The sequence below is a fragment of the Sus scrofa genome, chromosome 5 (genome assembly GCF_000003025.6).
Source record: "Sus scrofa isolate TJ Tabasco breed Duroc chromosome 5, Sscrofa11.1, whole genome shotgun sequence".
Classification (NCBI taxonomy): Eukaryota; Metazoa; Chordata; class Mammalia; order Artiodactyla; family Suidae; genus Sus; species Sus scrofa.
Window position 1 is genome coordinate 12,070,648 of NC_010447.5, and position 18,730 is coordinate 12,089,377.

General features: G+C 45.3%; 1 protein-coding gene across 4 annotated transcripts in view; it reads left to right on the forward strand.

The window, feature by feature from the left end:
- SYN3 (synapsin III) overlaps positions 1-18,730 on the forward strand; it is a 484,255-nt gene that overhangs the window by 52,907 nt on the left and 412,618 nt on the right. For all 4 annotated transcript variants that reach the window (XM_021091548.1, XM_021091550.1, XM_021091552.1 and 1 more), the window contains one exon: positions 4,612-4,669. In XM_021091548.1, the coding sequence (XP_020947207.1) occupies positions 4,612-4,669 (58 nt within the window). The remainder of the gene's footprint in view (positions 1-4,611; positions 4,670-18,730) is intronic.

Sequence of the window (18,730 nt, forward strand, 5' to 3'; positions counted from 1 at the left end):
ATGGTTAGTACAAGCGTTAGTACAACCACCCCAGGTCAGATCTCCCTGCTCCCACATCCTACCTTTAACCTCATTCATTGCATTCATCATTTTCTTTTCATCTGGTTAGTTTCCTGACTTTTCCAAGAGCCTGTTAGCTCCACAAGAACAGAGACTGTATCAATCTCCCCTCCCCAAGCCTAGTAGGGTGCCTAGTCCTTACGGGGCTCAGTAAATAGTGGTTAAATGAGGGAGTGAATAAATGATGTGATTGTGACCAGACACCTGCCCATACAAGTCTTCCTTATTGCTATCAGAAACCAGTGGGGAGACCTCAGCACATCCTGTGGCCTGGGACCCTAGTCTGACCAACCTTACCTTCACAGATCCCTGTGCAGGAATGAGGAGCCTTGTTACCCTCAGAGGGTGCCCCCCATTCTAACTCACTGGAGCCCCCCAGTTGCAAAGAGGTATGACAAGGCTGTTCTGTCATTGGTGGGCCCCATCTGGGAGTGGGAGGGGACCAGGAGTTTTAGTTATTCTTGGGAGTAAATAAATGGAGCTAGAATTGTATCTCTGAGTTGGCCCTGCTTTTGCCACACCTCCACCCATCCAACCTGGCATGTGCCCCTCCTCATCTTGCTAACTGGGAAAACCCTGAGGGTGTCCACCTTCAGAGTTCTCCTATGGGGTCTGTCATCCATCTCCCCCAGCTCTGTCCAGGCTGCAAATGTGCAACGGACATGTTGCAGTTGCATCAGAAACATGAAAATCTGTTTCTAGAGCTGGATCCCTGCCTCCCTGCCCCCCGCTACCCCCCCAACAGGCAGGGCTCTGCCTGAGACAGAACTTTCCTGACCCCTCTTCCCTGGTAAGGGCATCGCCAAGGCCTAGCCACACTGACTCTCCATCCCAGACGGATTTATTAGAAAGACGCTGCTTGGACACAGGTGGATCCTGTTTGTGCTAATTTTCCTCTTCCTTCTGCCCCTGCTACAGCCATGAAAGAGCTCGGTATCTCTCCCCATAAATCTTGCTCACACACCACATCCCGCCTCCCCAAACCAGGGATTTCCCACCCCAGGCAGCACTGGTTTTATAATATTCTCCTTCCTGGTGCCTCTGATGTGGCAGTAAAATATGAGACCACCCACAGAGATGGAAGCTTTATAGAATCAAGAGCTCCCCCCCACCCCTTCCCAAGGCCAAGGACTTGACTGATTGGCCTGCGTATTCAGGGAGCTCATTATGAGGATAACATATTAGGGCATTAGGAAGAGGCCTGCATGAGGGAAACAGAGCCCTCAGGCACAGTGGGGTCATCCATTTTGCCTGAGGTCAAATAGCCAGGCAATTATAGAGGCAGCAACCCCAGCCCCCAAGGCATCTAGAATTCCAGACCATCCCTACCCTTCCCTCTGCCAGACAGAACTGTTCAGAGGCTGCTCAAGCCTGAATGAGCCCCAGGCAAGGAGGCAGCAGTCTGTGTGGCCTGTCAGGAGACAGACTTCTGACTCCCGGCCAGGCAGGGGGATGGACCGCCTGACCCTCAGCTTCAGCCTGAGTCCGTCTGGCAGGCCCTGCAGTAAACATTCCAGAGATGGGCAAGTGTTTCTTGCCCAAACAAGTGTTTTTCCTGGGAAGGTGAGGCCCATGGAGGCCAGAGCTGCTTGGGTGGTATTGGTGTAGGGCAGCATGTTCTGGGTTCCCAGCTAGGATCACGTTAAGGGCTGCTGGTTGTGCATGTTGGACCCTGAATGGTGACCCCACTTTGTGATGGGTGTGGATTTGTGTGTTACAACAGTGTACCAGTAGATGGCAGTAGAGCACCTGGAGCAGGGGATGCCCCATGGCCTCTCCCTGGAAACATTATTCATTTACCCAGTCAGCAAACATTCCTTAGACATGTGCCTGTGCCCTGGCACGTTGTGCCGGATACTGGGGATTCAGTGAGCACTGAGACACGGTTTCGGGTTTCCAGGAGCTCACAGACTAGGTTTGTGGGGGCAGGGGACAGCAAACAACATGTGATTCCAACACGGAGTGGTATGTGTTATAGGGTTGTTAAGCAAAGCCCCCATGGGAGCTCAGAGGAGGAATACGAACCCAGCCTTGTTAGGGGGGTGCTTTCAAGGAAACAGAAAGAGGTAACCAAGCAGAGGAGACAGCAGCACATGCAAAGACTCAGAATCCTACAAGCACAGGAGTCACAGGAAGTTGAGTGTGCTCATGAGGTGAACAGAAAACAGGAGAAGACATGGGCCATAGGTCAGCAGGGTCCAGATTATGAAGGACCTAGAGGGTCTGGACCGAATCCTAAAAATCTTAAAGCACAAGATCTGCCTCACCATTGCTGCTTAGGGGCTCTGTGTGACTTTGAGCTTGTGGGGACTGGTCCCAGCCCTACTGTTCCTAGGGGTTGACACTGGGGTCAATAGGAGGAGGGATATGATGGGTGCGCAGGCCTTCTATGCCAGTGCCACCTGTTTATCGTCAGCATCATCATCAATCACTTATTGCACTGATGGGACAGATCAACATGAGGTGTTCCATTCTGTAACCTCCATAAGGGTAAAGATTACATTTGGGGTCCCTGCACATGGCGCCCGGAGCCACAGAGTAAACACTCAGTGGTTCTTTGTTGTCATTGTCAATTCTGTTTCAGGCCCTGGGCTGTATACTTTGGAGCTTACTATGTGCCAGGAACCATTCTAAGTGCCTTGTACGTCGTGTCTCATTTAATCCTCATTTAACATCCATGTGGAATAATTACTGTGATTATCCCGGCTTTCCAGATGTGGAAGCTGAGGCACATGGATGCTGAGTGAGTTACCCAAGGTTGCACAGCGAGCGAGTGGTGATGCTGGGATCATGTCGGGTGGTCCACACACTCTACTTAGTACCACGGGTGGGGAGGATCTAGTGAATTTCTCACCACACTTTGGCTGGTAGATGTTATCACCACTTGACAAATGAGGACGCTGTGACCTGGAGGGGTTAAGTACGTTTTAGAGTACGCCATGGGTAAGCTAGAGAGCTAAGATTTTGCCCAAGCCTCTGTGGTCCTAGATCCATGCTTTTTCCGGTACACCATTGAATGTACTCATTAGATACCATCCTGAGGTCCCAGGATCATCCAGTAGTTCTAAACCCAAGCCGCAGGGACCCCTGCCCTGAGTCCTGCTCTGGCCTTACTAGCCATGCCCCTTCTGACAGCAAAGGAGGACCCTGCAGATTGCACCCTGAGATCATGCAGTGGGTACCCAGAACTGTAGAATTCACTTCCCATAGGGACCCAGGCCCAATTCCAGGCCGGTTCCCTGATCTATCCTCCCCAGACATGGCCAAAAAACTATTGATGAGAGTGTGAGTGAGGAGATGAAGCTTGGCCACCTGGGCTGGGCTACCCATAAGTGTGCACAAGAAGCCCCAGTGATGCAGAGAGGAGGATGGGAGGAGAATTAGGGAGGATGATGGCAACCAAGAGCTGGCAACTCTCATGCCACCATACTCTGGGTATATCTCCAAGAATTCTGAGAAGTTTAAACTCTGACCCTTCCAGGTCATTATGAAGTTGTATTGGTCAAGGAAGGAAGGTAGACATTTTATTTAAATGTTTCCTGGCTTTAGAAATTTCAGATATTAGGCTTGTGATACCTAGGCTTCTACTTATTATTTTGCCTCAGGCCCTACAAACATTAGAGATGAGCTTATCCCAGTGTTTGGGGTTTATCAGCACTACCTTTAAGGATTCATGATAAAATTCACAAACTATGTGAAAGATTCCCTTTGTATGAGGCTGGTTAGGTGGGATGTCATTTACTGATTATGGGGAGACAGAAGTAGGGGGTGGGAGGAAAGGTGATGGAAGGGTGGTTAGATAGATGGATGGACAAAAGACAAATGAGGTCTGCTTCATTGGACAGATGAACAAATAAAGAAATGAGGGGATGGATAGGTCAATTTAATAAGTCCTTTATAGATTCTATAGGGTCTAACTCAAATCCATAATTACTTCTGCACTATTTGTTTATGTGGGATTCTTTATCTCTTTTGATCCTTAAAATAATGTTTAGAAATAGGGAGTTCTCTTCATGGCTCAGTGGTTAATGAACCCGACTAGGATCCATGAGGATGTGGGTTTGATCCCTGGCCTCACTCAGTGGGTTAAGGATCCAGTGTTGCTGTGAACTGTGGTGTAGGTCGCAGATGTAGTTCAGATCTGGCGTTGCTGTGGCTGTAGTTTAGGCCAGTGGCTACAGCTCCAATTCGACCCCTAGCCTGGGAACCTCCGTATGCCATGGGTGCGGCCCTAAAAAGAAAAAAAAGTTTAGAAACATACCATGTAGTTATTAATCTCTTCCTTTTACAGAGGTTAAAACTGGGATTCAGGGAGGTAAAGCAACTTGGCAGAACCAGAACCTGAGTCTGCAGTCCTCCCCTCCAGTACTCTTTCTCCTCTCCCACGTGACACATTTAAATAGTGAAAAAATCATCCACCCAGGAGGGAGGAGAGAGAAGGAAGGTAGGGAATGTGTCTGGACATACACCTGTGGAGTAGTACCTTTGGGAGAAGGAGAAAAGAGTGAAGCAGTCTGCATCCTTACTCAGTATATTTCTTCTTCTTCACAGGGCCAAGTACTTCCATGGAAAGAAGGTGAATGGAGAGATTGAGATCCGAGTGGAACAGGTAGGTTGGAACTGAGTTGTGCTATTGCCCTGACATTTTCTATACCTGGAGCCATTCCTAGGAGCAACCTGTCCCCATCTTATGTGACTATAATGAGCCAAGATTACCAGAAAAATCCTGGTTTATATCTGGGAGTCTTGTTAAATTCCAGAATTATTTAGTTCAGTGGTTTTCTACCTTTTTGTTTTAGCAACAGAACCTTTTATTCAGAGGGAATCTCCAGAAGACACCCATTTTACAAAACAGAGACACATAGAACTTCTAATGGAAAGAGGCATAGGGAGCCTCAAAGCTCCTTCCGTTCCCCACCATGGTCCTCAAGGCATCTCCCTGAAATCACTTAGGCTGGGCCACACAATGTAGGAGCACAGTGGGTTTTGAATCCAGCTCTCCCATTTTCTAGGCATTAGGCAAGTGAGTCTTTCTGTGTCTCATTTTCTTTGTATCATTGTTGCTGGGACTAAATTATGTAAAGCCTCAAAAGAGATTAGAACCTCAAATACTGGCTCTTGTTATTACCACCAGTATCAACAACCACACCCCTCATTTTATGGGGAAAGAAGCACAGACTTGCCCACGGCTACATAGGAAGTCAGAGGCAGAGTAAGGACTAGACCTTGTGCTCTCCAGATTGAGGGCTTCTCCCCTTCATTCCATGAACATTGTTGAGGACCAACTCAGTACCAAACACTATGCTTATCCTTAGGAGAGCACAGCAGAGCATGAGCTCTGGAACTAGATTCTAGGTTCAAATACCAATTAACTGTGTGATGTTGGTTGAATAATACTTAAGCTCTCTAAAGCTCAGCTTCTTTACTTGTACAGTTGGGGTCATCATAGCGTCGTCATCTTCAAAGGTAGCCGTGAGGATCAAATGAGTTAGTCTAGGAAAAGTACTTAGAACAGCACCGGGTACGTATCAACATTTAGTAAATGCTGTCCATTTATCATAATATCATCATCACCATCAAAGGCAAACAGTTAATAACATAGAAGTTCTTGCTATAAGATGAACTCAGAAAAACACCATAAAAAATAGTGGGGTGTGACTTTTCCAGCACTCTTTGAGTTTGGTGTGTTGGAGGAACAGAAAGCCTTTTTGAGCATCAAATTTGAGTTGGCTTAGTATTAAAACACCTACAGCTTGAATTTCAATTTAATCCTGTGGCTTTCAAGTCAGTCCAGTGTCTACTGGTTTTCCTTCCATGGCAAAGAGCAGGTTATTTTTGTTCATTTAACAAATATTTGTCAAATGTCTACTATGCTAGCTAGCTACCATGTGGGGAACGAGGATATAGAAGCAGAGGCTCTGTCCCAAAAAGCTTGTGGTCTCAGAAAGAGGCAAGATGAGTCTTCACAGAATCTCAATCCAGGTGGAATCCAGGAAAGAGAGGTCCAGACTTAGTGCTGTGGGCACCAGAGGCCACAATTAATTGAGGGAGTCAGAAGTGACTTCGAGGAGGGGGTGGAATTTGAAATGGACTGTAGAGGATGGATAGGATTGCAGCAAGTGGAGATGGCATCAGGAGGAGTGCGTGAGACTGAAGTAGCGTGAGCAAAGACAGGGCGACTGGACATATAGGGTGTGGAATGAGGTGGGGACACACCATCTTCCTCTGGCCTCAGCCCACTCACCCTCCCAAATTCTCTCTCTCAATGACAGTGACCCCGAGTACCTTGCACCTTACCCAGAAGCCGGCACAGTCTCCTGGTTGCCTCCTCCCCCACCACCACTACATCCACCCAGTTAATAGATGCTGCTGCCTCCACATCCCACATCTTAGCTTCTGTCCACTTTTCTCCACTCCCATGATGGCCTAGGTCTTTGGCTGAACCATCATCAGCTCTCATCCAGTCTTCTTAATTGGTGGCCTCCTAACTTCATCTTTTCGTCCACTTCCAATTTATGTTTTGTACTAAAGCCAGAGCGATCTTTGTAAAGAAGCAAATTAGAGTCTTAAAAGGGTTATTAGCTTTAAAATTCTTTTCTCAAAGACCCTTTATTTGAGCCCTCCCATCTCAGTATAGATCAGGTAACCTGATTATTTCCTTTCAGGACACCCCAACTTTTCCTTCCTAGCCCTTTCAGAGTTTTTAATGACATATTTTTTTATTTTATTTTTATTTTTTTGTCTTTTGTCTTTTTAGGGCCACACCATGGCACATGGAGGTTCCCAGGCTAGGGGTCGAATCTGAGCTGCAGCTGCCAGCCTTCGCCACAGCCATAGCAATGCGGGATCCAAGCATGTCTGCGACATACACCATAGCTCATGGCAATGCTAGATCCTTAACCCAGTGAGCAAGGCCAGGGATTGAACCTGCATCCTCATGGTTACTAGTCAGTTTAATTAACCACTGAGCCACGATGGGAACTCTGTGACATATTTTGATGTGGGATTATTTGCGTGAGGATAGGGACCATGGCTGTTTGCATCTTACTCTGTTAAGTAACACAGGGCCTGGGACATACCAGAACGGAAGCAAATATTTGCAGAATTAATCACTGATTGATTCCACAGATTCCAGGCTGCTTGTCCATTTCCAATGGAGATAAATCACTGTTCTTTAATCTTCTCTCAAAAATATGAGTTTTCCATAAACCATCTGGTAAATGTTCAGTTGCTGGCTTAGCTAGCCCTGTCTCGTCCCATTTGTGAAACCCCCAGGAGCATGTTTTAATGTTGTTCTTTATCTCAGTTTTGCCTCTGGCCCAACTCATGTAGATGCAGGAACACCAGAAGAAATTGCCCTAAGAATAACTCACCTATGACACTGGGGACACTCAGCCAGTCTATGAAGGCTACAATCACGCTGGAAAACATTGGCTAATTTAGTCATCTTACTTCTTGTCATCTCTCTCCCATGGCAGCCAGGAGGCAAATCATCCAGGAGACCAATTATCAAGTCATTTGGGCATTTTTCCCTGGAAGATAGCCTTCCTAAACTCATCTTTGAGTCTGAATTGTTTGTCTTTTCCCATCTGAATCGATGGGTGGGTCACATAAGCAACCCCTAGGAATCTCACATGCATCCTCTAGTGCTTAGGAAAAGTCTTAGGATGGAAGCCACTGTTTAGTCTGAGCTGGCCTCACATTTTGGAATTCTGTCTCCCAACTAAGGGCCAAATTAACCAGATAATTGCACTGTCTGGGTTTTGCTGGACAGAGCAAATGAGTTAGTTGTGGTTGGCCTAGAGGAAGCCTCTGCGCCTTCTCTCCACCCTCTTCCCCCTAGTTCAAAAACTGTTTGCCTCAGCTTTTGCAGAGCCAGAAATCAAGAAACCCTGGGGAGGTCAGTGGGGGAACTGCCTCATGTTGCATTCCATTACCCAGAATGCCCTGTTGGCTCTGCAGGGACTCACAGCAGTGTCCTCATAGGGTCGGAGAGGTTCCGGCCAGGGTGGTTGGCATGTCAAGCTCTCCTCTGTTTATATTTGCGGCAAAGGGTCTCTTTCTCCACAGGTACAAGTCACCCCTCTGTGGGACTCGGCAGTGAGGTTGATGAATGGATTAATATCAAGTAGACTCACATCACAGTTCTGAGAGTAGTGCACGAGGACCTGATGGGCAGGCCTTGGGCCTCATTCTTCTCCAATAAAAAGGCTGAAATTGCGATAGACAGTCTTTCCTTGGTTAACGGAGGTACTAAAGCATAAGGAATGACAGTGCCTTGCTCCAGAAGATGGAGAGGAAGGCAGGAGAAGGTGAGGATCCTTTTCTTCTGAAGCTGGACAAGCCACAGATTTACATTCAAACGCCGCTGGCGCCTTTGGAGTGCCAACTTTGTGTGATGCTGGAGTTGAGATGGGGTTAGGTAGATGTATAGGATCTCAGGGAAGGCTGTTGGTTGGAATCCTGTTCATTTTCTGCCCTTTGTACATTTCCTCAACTTAAATGTCTTCTGGAAGCAAAGGCAGAATTTCTCCCTTACAATAATTTAAACAATCAAGACCATTTATTTTTTCTCATACCCACTTCAGCCCACCATCCACAATTCTTTCTTAGAGTCGACCCTAACTGTAGTTAGTGTCATAAAAGCCATGTTATATTTCAAGAAATAATTGTCGAGGAGATAGAGAATGGAATTTGGATGTTAATTCAGTTTTGTGGATTGGTAACAGGTTGGACATTACCCCCATTAGGAAATGACGACTTGATAGTAATTCACCTTGAGAGAAATACATCTAATGCTTTGCCAAAGAGCTCTGCCCTTGGCTCTGCTCTGCTTCTCCTTCTTAACTGTCATTTATCAAATTACATTTGCCGATGACTTAAAGTTAATGGGAGAGAGAGTACACTGGATTAAATTTGATACTATGAAACCGAAGACGGGTGCAGTATAAGGTCCTAACCAAAAACTCAGCTGAAGAAGAGCAGGATTGGGAAGACTTAGCTTATTAAAATGACATGAGGAAAAAGAAAACCTAATTTTTTTTTGGTCTTTTTATATTTTGTCTTTTGGGGGCTGCACCTGTGGCTTATGGAGGTTCACAGGCTAGGGGTCCAATCGGAGCTGTAGCTGCCAGCCTACACCACCACCACAGCAACTCAGGATCTGAGCTGCATCTGCAACCTACACCACAGCTCAAGGCAACGCAGGATCCTTAACCCACTGAGCAAGGCCAGGGATTGAATCCGTGTCCTCATGGATACTAGTCAGGTTCGTTAACCACTGAGCCACGATGAGAACTCCTTAAAATTTTAACTTAACAAATTCTTGATATTTGTGAGAGGAAGTATGGTATGGAGGTTAAGATTGTGGCTCCAGAGTAAGATAAACTGGGGATGGAATCTCAGCTCCACCATATTTCAGCTGGATTGACCTTCCACTTAGAACATCCCTAAGCATCAACTTCTTCATCTGAAAAATGAGGATAATAATTTCTGCCCTCTAGAGTTAATGTTGGAGTGAATAAGTCAGTGTGAATAATAGGCTTGGCAGAGTTTCTGGCATGTATATTAAGCACTCAGTAGCTGTAGTTATGGCTATTACTCTCCCAAAACCTGATGCCACTTCAGGCTGCATTATCACAGTATAGCATTTAGAATCCAGGAACGGGATGGTGGCATATATACATACTCTCTCACATGCTTTGAGTTGGACTCTAAGGAGAGGTCCAGTTGTAGTGTCACACTGGGAGGGGACAGTAGCAACTGGAATGCCTTCTGAAGACAGTGGCTAGAGTAAGAAGCAAAAGATCCGTGCCAGGAACTGGAGATGCTTGGTCCAGAAAAGAGAGGGCTTTGGTAAGACCCACTCTACTTTTTGGGAATATCCACCACCTGAATGAGTGGTTAGAAAGAGTAAGAGCTACCAGATGTTGTGTTCTTACAAGATATGGATAAATGGTTTTTATTGTTGGGAGGGGTACTGTCGTTGCCTCCCTCTTACAGAAACTGAGGCTCAGAGGGAATAAGTGGTTTTCCCAAGGTTGCCTGATTTATAATTGGCAGGAACCTGTTTTTGAACCCAGGCAGTCTGAATTCACAGTCCTCCTTTTATCCACAACATTTGTCTGGTGGTGTTGCTGAGGTCAGGAACAACAATCAAATGTATTGGTTAAATTGCTTTACAGCTATAATCTTATTCCAACCTTACCACAGCCCTTTGCGATGGGTACTATGACTTTCCCCATTTGGCAGGTGAAGAAACTACGGCCCAGAAAGGAGGTTAAATACCCTGCTTGAAATGAGTGATGGAGGAGGACTTTGAACCTAAGTTTAATTGGCACATGTGCTGAATCACCAGCCTATGTGTTTCACTGAGATTAGAGTTCAGGCTAGTGGTACAGTCATACAAGAAGATGGATTTTTAACTCAGTCTAAACAGAAACTGTTCAGCAGTGCTAAGTAATGATGAATGGACCACATCTTTTTGGTAGTTAGGGAGTCCCTGTGCTGGAAATGCTCCAGCAGAAATTAGATGGTTAATTTGGGAAATATCTCACAGGAAATGTATGTACCTAATTGGAAATAACTTTCATTATTTTCTCTTTTCTTTTCTTTTTTTGTATAAGGGTAATGTATTCAAACAGTCAAAAATTGAAAAGGTAAAAAATGGTACCTGGTGAAAAGTCTGCCTCCAACCCTGCCCCCAGCAATCTAGTTCTCTTTAACCATTCATTTGACCATTTATTAGCCAGTTCATTTAACCATTGTCACTCATTCCTTGGGCAACTTTCCAGAGAAATTTTAAATGCAATAATCAAATACACATATATGTTTATTTTCCTTTGCTTTTCATGCATGATAGTTGGTTAGAAAGAAAAAAAAAAAACACCACATAAAGCATTGTGTTTCAGAGGAGTATTGACTAAGGAAGGTTGATTCCAAGTGGGTCGAAAGGGGAAATCATACTACCCGGGTTCACCATGGTCACTGCCACTGTTGCTGGTGGATGATGTGAGCCAGCACTCCCACTGAGGCTGCAGGAGTTGCTACCAGCCTCCTCTAACTTCTGTTGCTGTTGGTGAAGCTTCTGTTGCTACCCCAAGAAGCAGAATGGTTGCCACCAACTTCCTAACTTCAGCTCTTACATGAAGGTCTCCCACTGGTAGAAACTAGCAGGAATCAGTTGTCCAAAAATCTGGGAAGTGTAGAGTTAGGCTTCCAGCCCTTGAAGTACAGGAGAGAATATGGAAGGGTAGGTGTGGGGCTGAGTGGCATAGTCCATCCCTTTAGTGGCTTGTCATCCATACTCACCCTTCTACTTCCCCATACTCTTCTGCACCCTGACTTTCTGCTTAATAAGTCTGAGAGTTTATTCCATGAAAGTATGTGCAGAGCTGCCTCATTCTTGTTAATGACTGCTGAGGATGGTCATCTGGATACACCATAATTTCTTTTCCATAATTTTACTATTAGAAATAATGTCATTTGAAACATTTTGTTAGTATATCCATAAGATTTCTTTCCAGAATAGAAAACTAGTTATAGAAGTATTGCATATATGGGTGTTGTAATGCGCCTTGAGGAATGAAGGATTTTAGCCCCAGCTGCGGGAACCAATACTGGAAGACAGCCCTCAGCTCTCAGCCCTCTTTCAGAAGTGCCTCACTTAGGTGAAAAGAACTGCTTTGCCCAAGGGCGCATCTCTTGTGACCTTGGCTGGCACAGGATGTAAAGACCTAGTTCCTCTACTCCAATTTGAGACAACTCCGAAGGGTTGTCCCAGCTTCAGAGCTCCCTGTGGAGTTGGTGGAGACCTCTGCTGAGACAACAGTGCAGCCCAGCTTTTCCCTCTGCCCAGTCCTGCTTCCTTCCCTTTCCTTCCCTTCCAGGGGCAATGATTCCTAGAATATTCCCTAATGAACCTCTCACAGGCTAATGCTCATCTCCGCCTCCCAGGAAATTTATAATTCTGATAGATATTGACAACTTAGCCTCCATAGCAGTTATACAGATGATGTATAATATCCTTCAGTTTTGGATTTCCAGGACTTTATATGACCCATGGGTTCTGAGTAGAATGTACTAGGACTTTGTATGACCCATCCTTCCCAGAATGCTTTCCTGATTATGGCCCCAGTATTGATGCTGAATTCTGAAGTGCTCCATGATTTGATCTTCCTATTTGACCTCCTTGTGTTTGAAATTCCCCAGAGCTTGGCTTTTCTTTGCAGGGCTGAGTCCGGCAGAACTTCACCCGCTCTGATCCACTAAGCCTTGTTTTGTTAACACAATCCTGCAAGATTTATTTGTTTGGCTTGGCTTAGCCTGACCTCAGACATTCTGTTTTGTATTATTTTTAAAAGCGTGCAGGTCTCCATGGAGGTTTTTTTCCCCTTTTCAAATCTAAGAACCAGCTGGAGGAATAAAAAAAAGCAGGTGGGACCCTAGGGCTATTAGCTGAAACATAACTCATTAGAGAGCAAGTGTTTCTCTCCTTAACCATGACATTGATTGATGTGGGTTTATCACCATCTTGGGCCTGCCTTTAAGCTCACTGACTTAAGGTAATAGGGAAATGGAAAAACAATAATCATGGTGATAGTTGCAAACTTTTATCGAGCATGGACTTTATTTTAGGGGCTGTGTTATGTTCTTCCCATGTGTTAATTCATTTAACCCTCACAATATGCCTGTTGCTGGTGAAACTGAGGCTCAGAGAGCTTAAGTAAATTGCCTGGGCAGGATCACACTGCTAGTAAGAATGTGGGTAACTGGGAATTTGAACCTAGGTTCAGGCAACTCCAGAGTCCCAGTTCTTAACCGAAGTAGATATATCAACATATGTGTTAGGTCTTGAATTTGCCTTTGTCAAGTTCTTTTTTTTTTTTTCATAATATTTTTTCTCTTTCTCTTAATTTCTTCCCCCCCCCTTTTCCTCCCCTTTTTAGGGCTGCACCTGCAGCATATTGAAGTTTCTGGGCCAGGGGTCAAATTGGAGCTGCAGCTGCAGCCTATGCTACAGGCACAGCATTACCAGATTCCAGCTGCATCTGCGACCTATGCCACAGCTTGCAGCAATGCCAGATCCTTAAGCCACTGAGCAAGGCCAGGGATTGAACCACATCCTCATGGATAGTAGTTGGGTTCTTAACCCACTGAGCCACAACCAGAGCTCCTACTTCTTTTTTTTTTTTTTTTTTTGTCTTTTTGCTATTTCTTTAGGCCTCTCCCGTGGCATATGGAGGTTCCCAGGCTAGGGGTCGAATCGGAGCTGTAGCCACTAGCCTACGCCAGAGCCACAGCAACGCGGGATCCGAGCCGCGTCTGCAACCTACACCACAGCTCACGGCAATGCCGGATCGTTAACCCACTGAGCAAGGGCAGGGACCGAACCCGCAACCTCATGGTTCCTAGTCGGATTTGTTAACCACTGCGCCACGACGGGAACTCCGGGAGCTCCTACTTCATCAAGTTCTTTGCCTTTCCTCTCTTTGCTCAGGTTCTTTGAGCATCATTTCACCATCACAAGTTCTTACGAAACATTCTTCCAGGAAAAGACTCCTCCTTTCCTGACTAACCTAATGGCTCTGACTAATCATTCTGATGTTTTTGGCTTATTGCTGCATAGTTCCCCTGTTACCAGTTCTGTTTGTTCTTTGTTTTCCCCCAAGAGTTAATGTTTACTGTTTGTCTTTAGGTGTAGCTATATGTCTTTAGACTACACAAGTAGTGTTTATAGCTTAGACTCTGGCACCAGACCACCTGGGTTTGAATCTCAGCTCTGCCTCTTCCTGAGTGACCTTGAGCAAGCACTTTGTCTTCTCTGCACTTCACTTTCCTTGTGTGTAGCATATAAATTATAATACTAACAACAACAATAAATACCTATAGAGCTGTGAGAATGAAATAAATGATCACATGTGAAAAATGCAAAGCAGATCATGGCACATAGAAAGTGTTCCATAAGTGTCAGTAACTATTTTTACAATCACCTTCATATCATTGAATAGAATACATGTTGCTTGAGTGGTTTCTAGGTGAGATTGCTCAGAAATGGAAAGAATATACTCTAAAGAATTTTGCTGTATAGTTGGGGGATACGAAATATGAATGGTTCATGTTTATATGTGTGTTTTTATTATTGATATGTTTATCCAATACCATTTCCCATCGAGACATGGCACTCAGCTGACACCTAGTGTGAACTTCCAACTTTTCCTTGAGAGTAGATAGCACATCCTGGTCAAGATATTCAGTGTCTGTTGAGTGAGTGTGTGATGATGGTGGTACAGTCAGGGAAAGGTGGAGCTAGAAAGGGACTTTAGAGATCATGTAATTCAGAGGTTCAGAGAGGAAGTGACTATTCCCAGCACACACATCAGTTTACTGTTGGAGTTCAAAGTGTGAAGAACCCAGGCTCCCATCTCCCACATCATTGTTTTTCCCACTATGTTTCTCCGTTTTCCAATGTTGTCCTTTGCGTTCCCTTTTAAAGAAACTACTAGTCCCTTCTTATGATTTTTATAGCAGACAAATTAATATTACTCTCCAGTCATGCAGTTCATATATTCCACATTTACTTGCAAGAGGCTTTCTTCTTTGAGAGAGGGCAAGGGGGTTTGTCTAGGAATGAGTGCTGAGCAACGGCTAATAACCAATGAAGGGCTCCAAACAGTGCAGCAGGGGCAATATTGAGGCTATGGTTGGATGAAACCTGCTAATTCTAAATGTAACAGGGACTGCTTTGCCAGTTGGATGACCCTTCATGGCTCACCTCCCTGGTGTGGCTGTAGAAAGGAGCAATGGGCATGAAAGCGAGTCCATCTTCTTGCACTGGGAAGTGCTGGCTTGTTCCTTAGCCTCTACCTGCCATGTTTGCAATTTACCCTTCCTAACTAACTACCACTCCATTAGCACTGGCCCTGGCCCCGTTAATATCATTGGTAGCTGAGACTCCAATGGAAATTAAGTAGGAATTCTGAAGAAGTCAATAAGCCCTTTAATTTCTTGAGGGTTGTATAATAGAAAAGTAAACAAAATCTGTCTTATCTTAACCTGCTCTTTCATTTCAAGAAATGCTCACCGAGCACCTGCTTTGTACTTGGCCTTAATGACAGAGCCCTCCACTCTCAAAGTGTTCTTCTGGTGGGAAGTTAGACACTGGGGGTGGTGACTTCATACGCTGGCGTGAGGGCTGTCACAAAGATCTGTGAAGAGTATAGAGGAGCACCGGAAAGGGAGGGATTGCCAACCTTGCCTTGGGACACTCTTAGGAAAGGCTTCTCAGAGGCTTGGGGGTGGGAACTAGCTGGGTGACAGGCCAGGAAGGAGCAGATGTGAACATCAGGGCTTCCCACTAAAGAGCATGTTTTAAATCTCAACTTGTCACATGTGGGGGAAAATAGCCAGAGTGTAGGCTGCATGCAAAAGGCTGGTGGGACATGAAGCTGGGAGAGAAGATAGGGAACAGTCTCTTTTCAGGGTGGGCTTTGTAGGACAAGGCATGAGACTAGAAATTGTGTCCCAGAGGCAGTGGGACATATTTATTGAACTTTTTAAGCCATGGAGTGATGTGATCATGTTTCCATTTTTTGATGCATGGGCCGATAGTGGTTTTAGAAGATAGACTGGTCAGGATTGGTGACATGAAACTGGAGGTGGGGAAACTCAGCTCTGGATTGGGTGAAAAAGACATTCTATTCTTGAATATTATGCTTGGGGAGGAGGTTCACGGAAAGGACTTGATAAAATGCATGCGTATTCCTGCCTCTGCCTTCTTTAGTTCTTTAAACTTCATTCTCATACCTGTAACTTGTATTTGAGAATAGGAGAGGTGACTTATTATTTTCCTTAAAACAGAGAGGATGGAACCAGATGCATAAGATGTGTTTGAGCTGGCATTACATAAAAACAAACCCGTCAGCTGCGTTTTATTCACCAACTTAGTCCCGTCCACTTGCTCTGACCCATTTCACACCCGCATTCCAGCTTACTCTCAACCTACCTAATCTCTGGCCTCGTGATTCCTTCAACTTCTTATGTTCTCCTTCCTCATTCCCTTCTGCCCCTCCCCACACCACTTCTCCAGCTTTGACCTTCAGCTTTGACCTTCAGCTTTTGCTGGGCCACTCTGTACATTTGCAGTCAGCTCTGCTGTCATTTCTGCTATTTGAGGTCTGGCTCACTCCCTGATGAGAGGAGACCCGCTGGGCTCACCCCAGCCCTGCCAGCAGCCCTGCCCGGATGTGCTTGCACACAGGCTTTCAGTCTTTGCACTTCAGTAGGAATCAAGGGTTATTAATTAACCCAGGGTGGAACCTATTATGAAACATCCCAGAAAGCTGGAACAAACCAAAGGGACTTCTGAACTCACAGCAGGAAAAATGCCTTTTAATTGACTTGGATGACTTCACCACAAAAATCTGTCTGGCTGTTATGCTAAACTGGAAACTAATCTATTAGATTGTCTAAGGAATCTCCCAGCCCACCCTGGCCAGAATCTCCTGAGGAGGGGAGTGGGGCTGACACATAAACAGGACATATGCTTTGAAATGGCTTCTTTTGGATCATACCCAGTCTAGCTGCATTTTCCAGGCCCTGGGAATGAGAAGAAAAGCTGATATCTGAGAATGGAGTTTCTATGTCCTACAGTATGTATATTTAATATCACATAGGAGCTTTCCTCAGATACTGCTTCCTTTAGAATCAATTCAGCCTACGCTGAACCTGTCTTGGACCACTTCTTCCAGAGAGTTTAGAGGGTGACATGAGATAATTTCCACGGATGGTGTTGTCATGTGCATGATAGCTGTGGAGCCTGGACTCGGAAGGTATTAGTGAAAATAGCCAGTGTTTAATCACGTGCTTACTAAATGTCGGGCACACGCTGAGCACTTCATGCAGATTAGTTTATTTATCCTGAACACTTCCCTATGAAGAGTAGGTACTCTAAGTTTCCCCGTTCTTCAGATGAAGAAACTAAGATAAAAGAGGTTATGTGGCTGACCCAAGGCCACTTGCAAGTGGCAGAGCTGGAATTCACAGTCTAACTGCAGGTGCAGTTTTACTTAAGAAGGTGTATCCTGGAGAAGTAGAATCTGAAGACTTGGTGAATTTCTTCTTCTTTGTAAGGGCTGGCTTGTGCATTAGACTGCTGCTGGACCCAAATGTGGCTTACAACGTCCTCTGTGAGCTAGCCGCTGCCTACCTTTCTTCAAGGTTTAGCTCAGCTATTTTGACTCTGCTTCTCCTGAGCACCCCGTCTACCCAAGCAGGCGAGGTGCCTCTTATCCCTGCTCACATACCTTGGGCATGTTACTGCCATCACATTTACTTTGAAACTATTCGTTCACTCACCTGTTACTCCCTCCAGACTCTGGGCCTATAGAGAACAAGGGCAGTATCTTTATTCAACCTGCAGATGTTTACTGAGTGCCTGCTAAGTGGTAGGTGCTAGGGCTGCAGCGGCAGTTAAAACAGATGTAGTCTCTACCTGATAGAGCTTACAGTCTAATGGAGGAGAGACATACTAATCACATAATTGATCTCTCCCCCCACCCTCTCTCTTGCACGCATGTGCACACATGCACATGCATACACACACACATGCACGTGCACACACACACTGTAATTACAAACTGACTAGCAACCGTGGGAAAAAAATATACAACGTTATGGTAGCATGCAGTGGGTAGGATACCACTGGGCACATATTCAGGTGCTTACTAGGTGCTTCAAGTACCCAGATACATAATATGTGTGCAATAAATACTTGTCTAACTTATCTGAAATAGGGGAAAGTGAAAAAGCTACAGAGAAAATATTGGATCTGGTATAGAACTTCCCAGGAAACAGACTCACCCAAGTATTCTTCTACACAGTAAATGACACAGGTAAAGCACTAATCTGACAATAGTGATACAGGTAAAGCAATGCTTGTCATTAGGTGAGCACAGGTTGCCAGCCACTGTCTGAGTTTATCTGTATACATTTAATCCTTTCCACGACCCCACCACGGAAATATTGATGGAACTGAGACTTAAGACATTGAAGGTCCTGCCCAGAGCCACCCAGCAGTTGGTGGGAGAGCTGAGATGTAGGTGATCCAGAAGCCCTGGAGCCCACACCACTGACCCTGCATTTATCACCTCTCTTTGTCCTTCTCTCAAACTGTGACTAAACACTGGATGTTCCTTGTTCAAAGTTATGGTGCAGGTTAGAGTAGAGCCAAACCACTCTCCACCCTTGTCTCCTCCTTGCCAAGTTAGGCTTTGGGAATTCTTAGGGGAAGAATTTGATAGTGATAAGAGGGCAGTGCCAGACAGAAAGTGGAATTGAGCCCCATATAGGGGCTTCAAGAGTTGCATTTTGGGGGTTCAATGTTTATGGTAAAGGAAAGAAGAAAATTTTATTATTGAAGGTCAGTTATGTGCCCTTCATCACTCTAGTGCTTCTCACATATTGCTATGCTTAGTCCTATTATTGTTCAGATGAGGAACTTGAGCCTGGAAGTGGTAAAGTAGGTATTTGCAGGGTCGGAGGCAGAATTGTCATTGGAACCTGTGTCTACCTGGTTCTAAAGCCCAATTCCCTTGTCTCACCTGTTGCCCAGCCAGATCTGGAAAAAAGACTTGCTTCCTCCATCCCACAGCACTTTTTCAGATTGATTTTC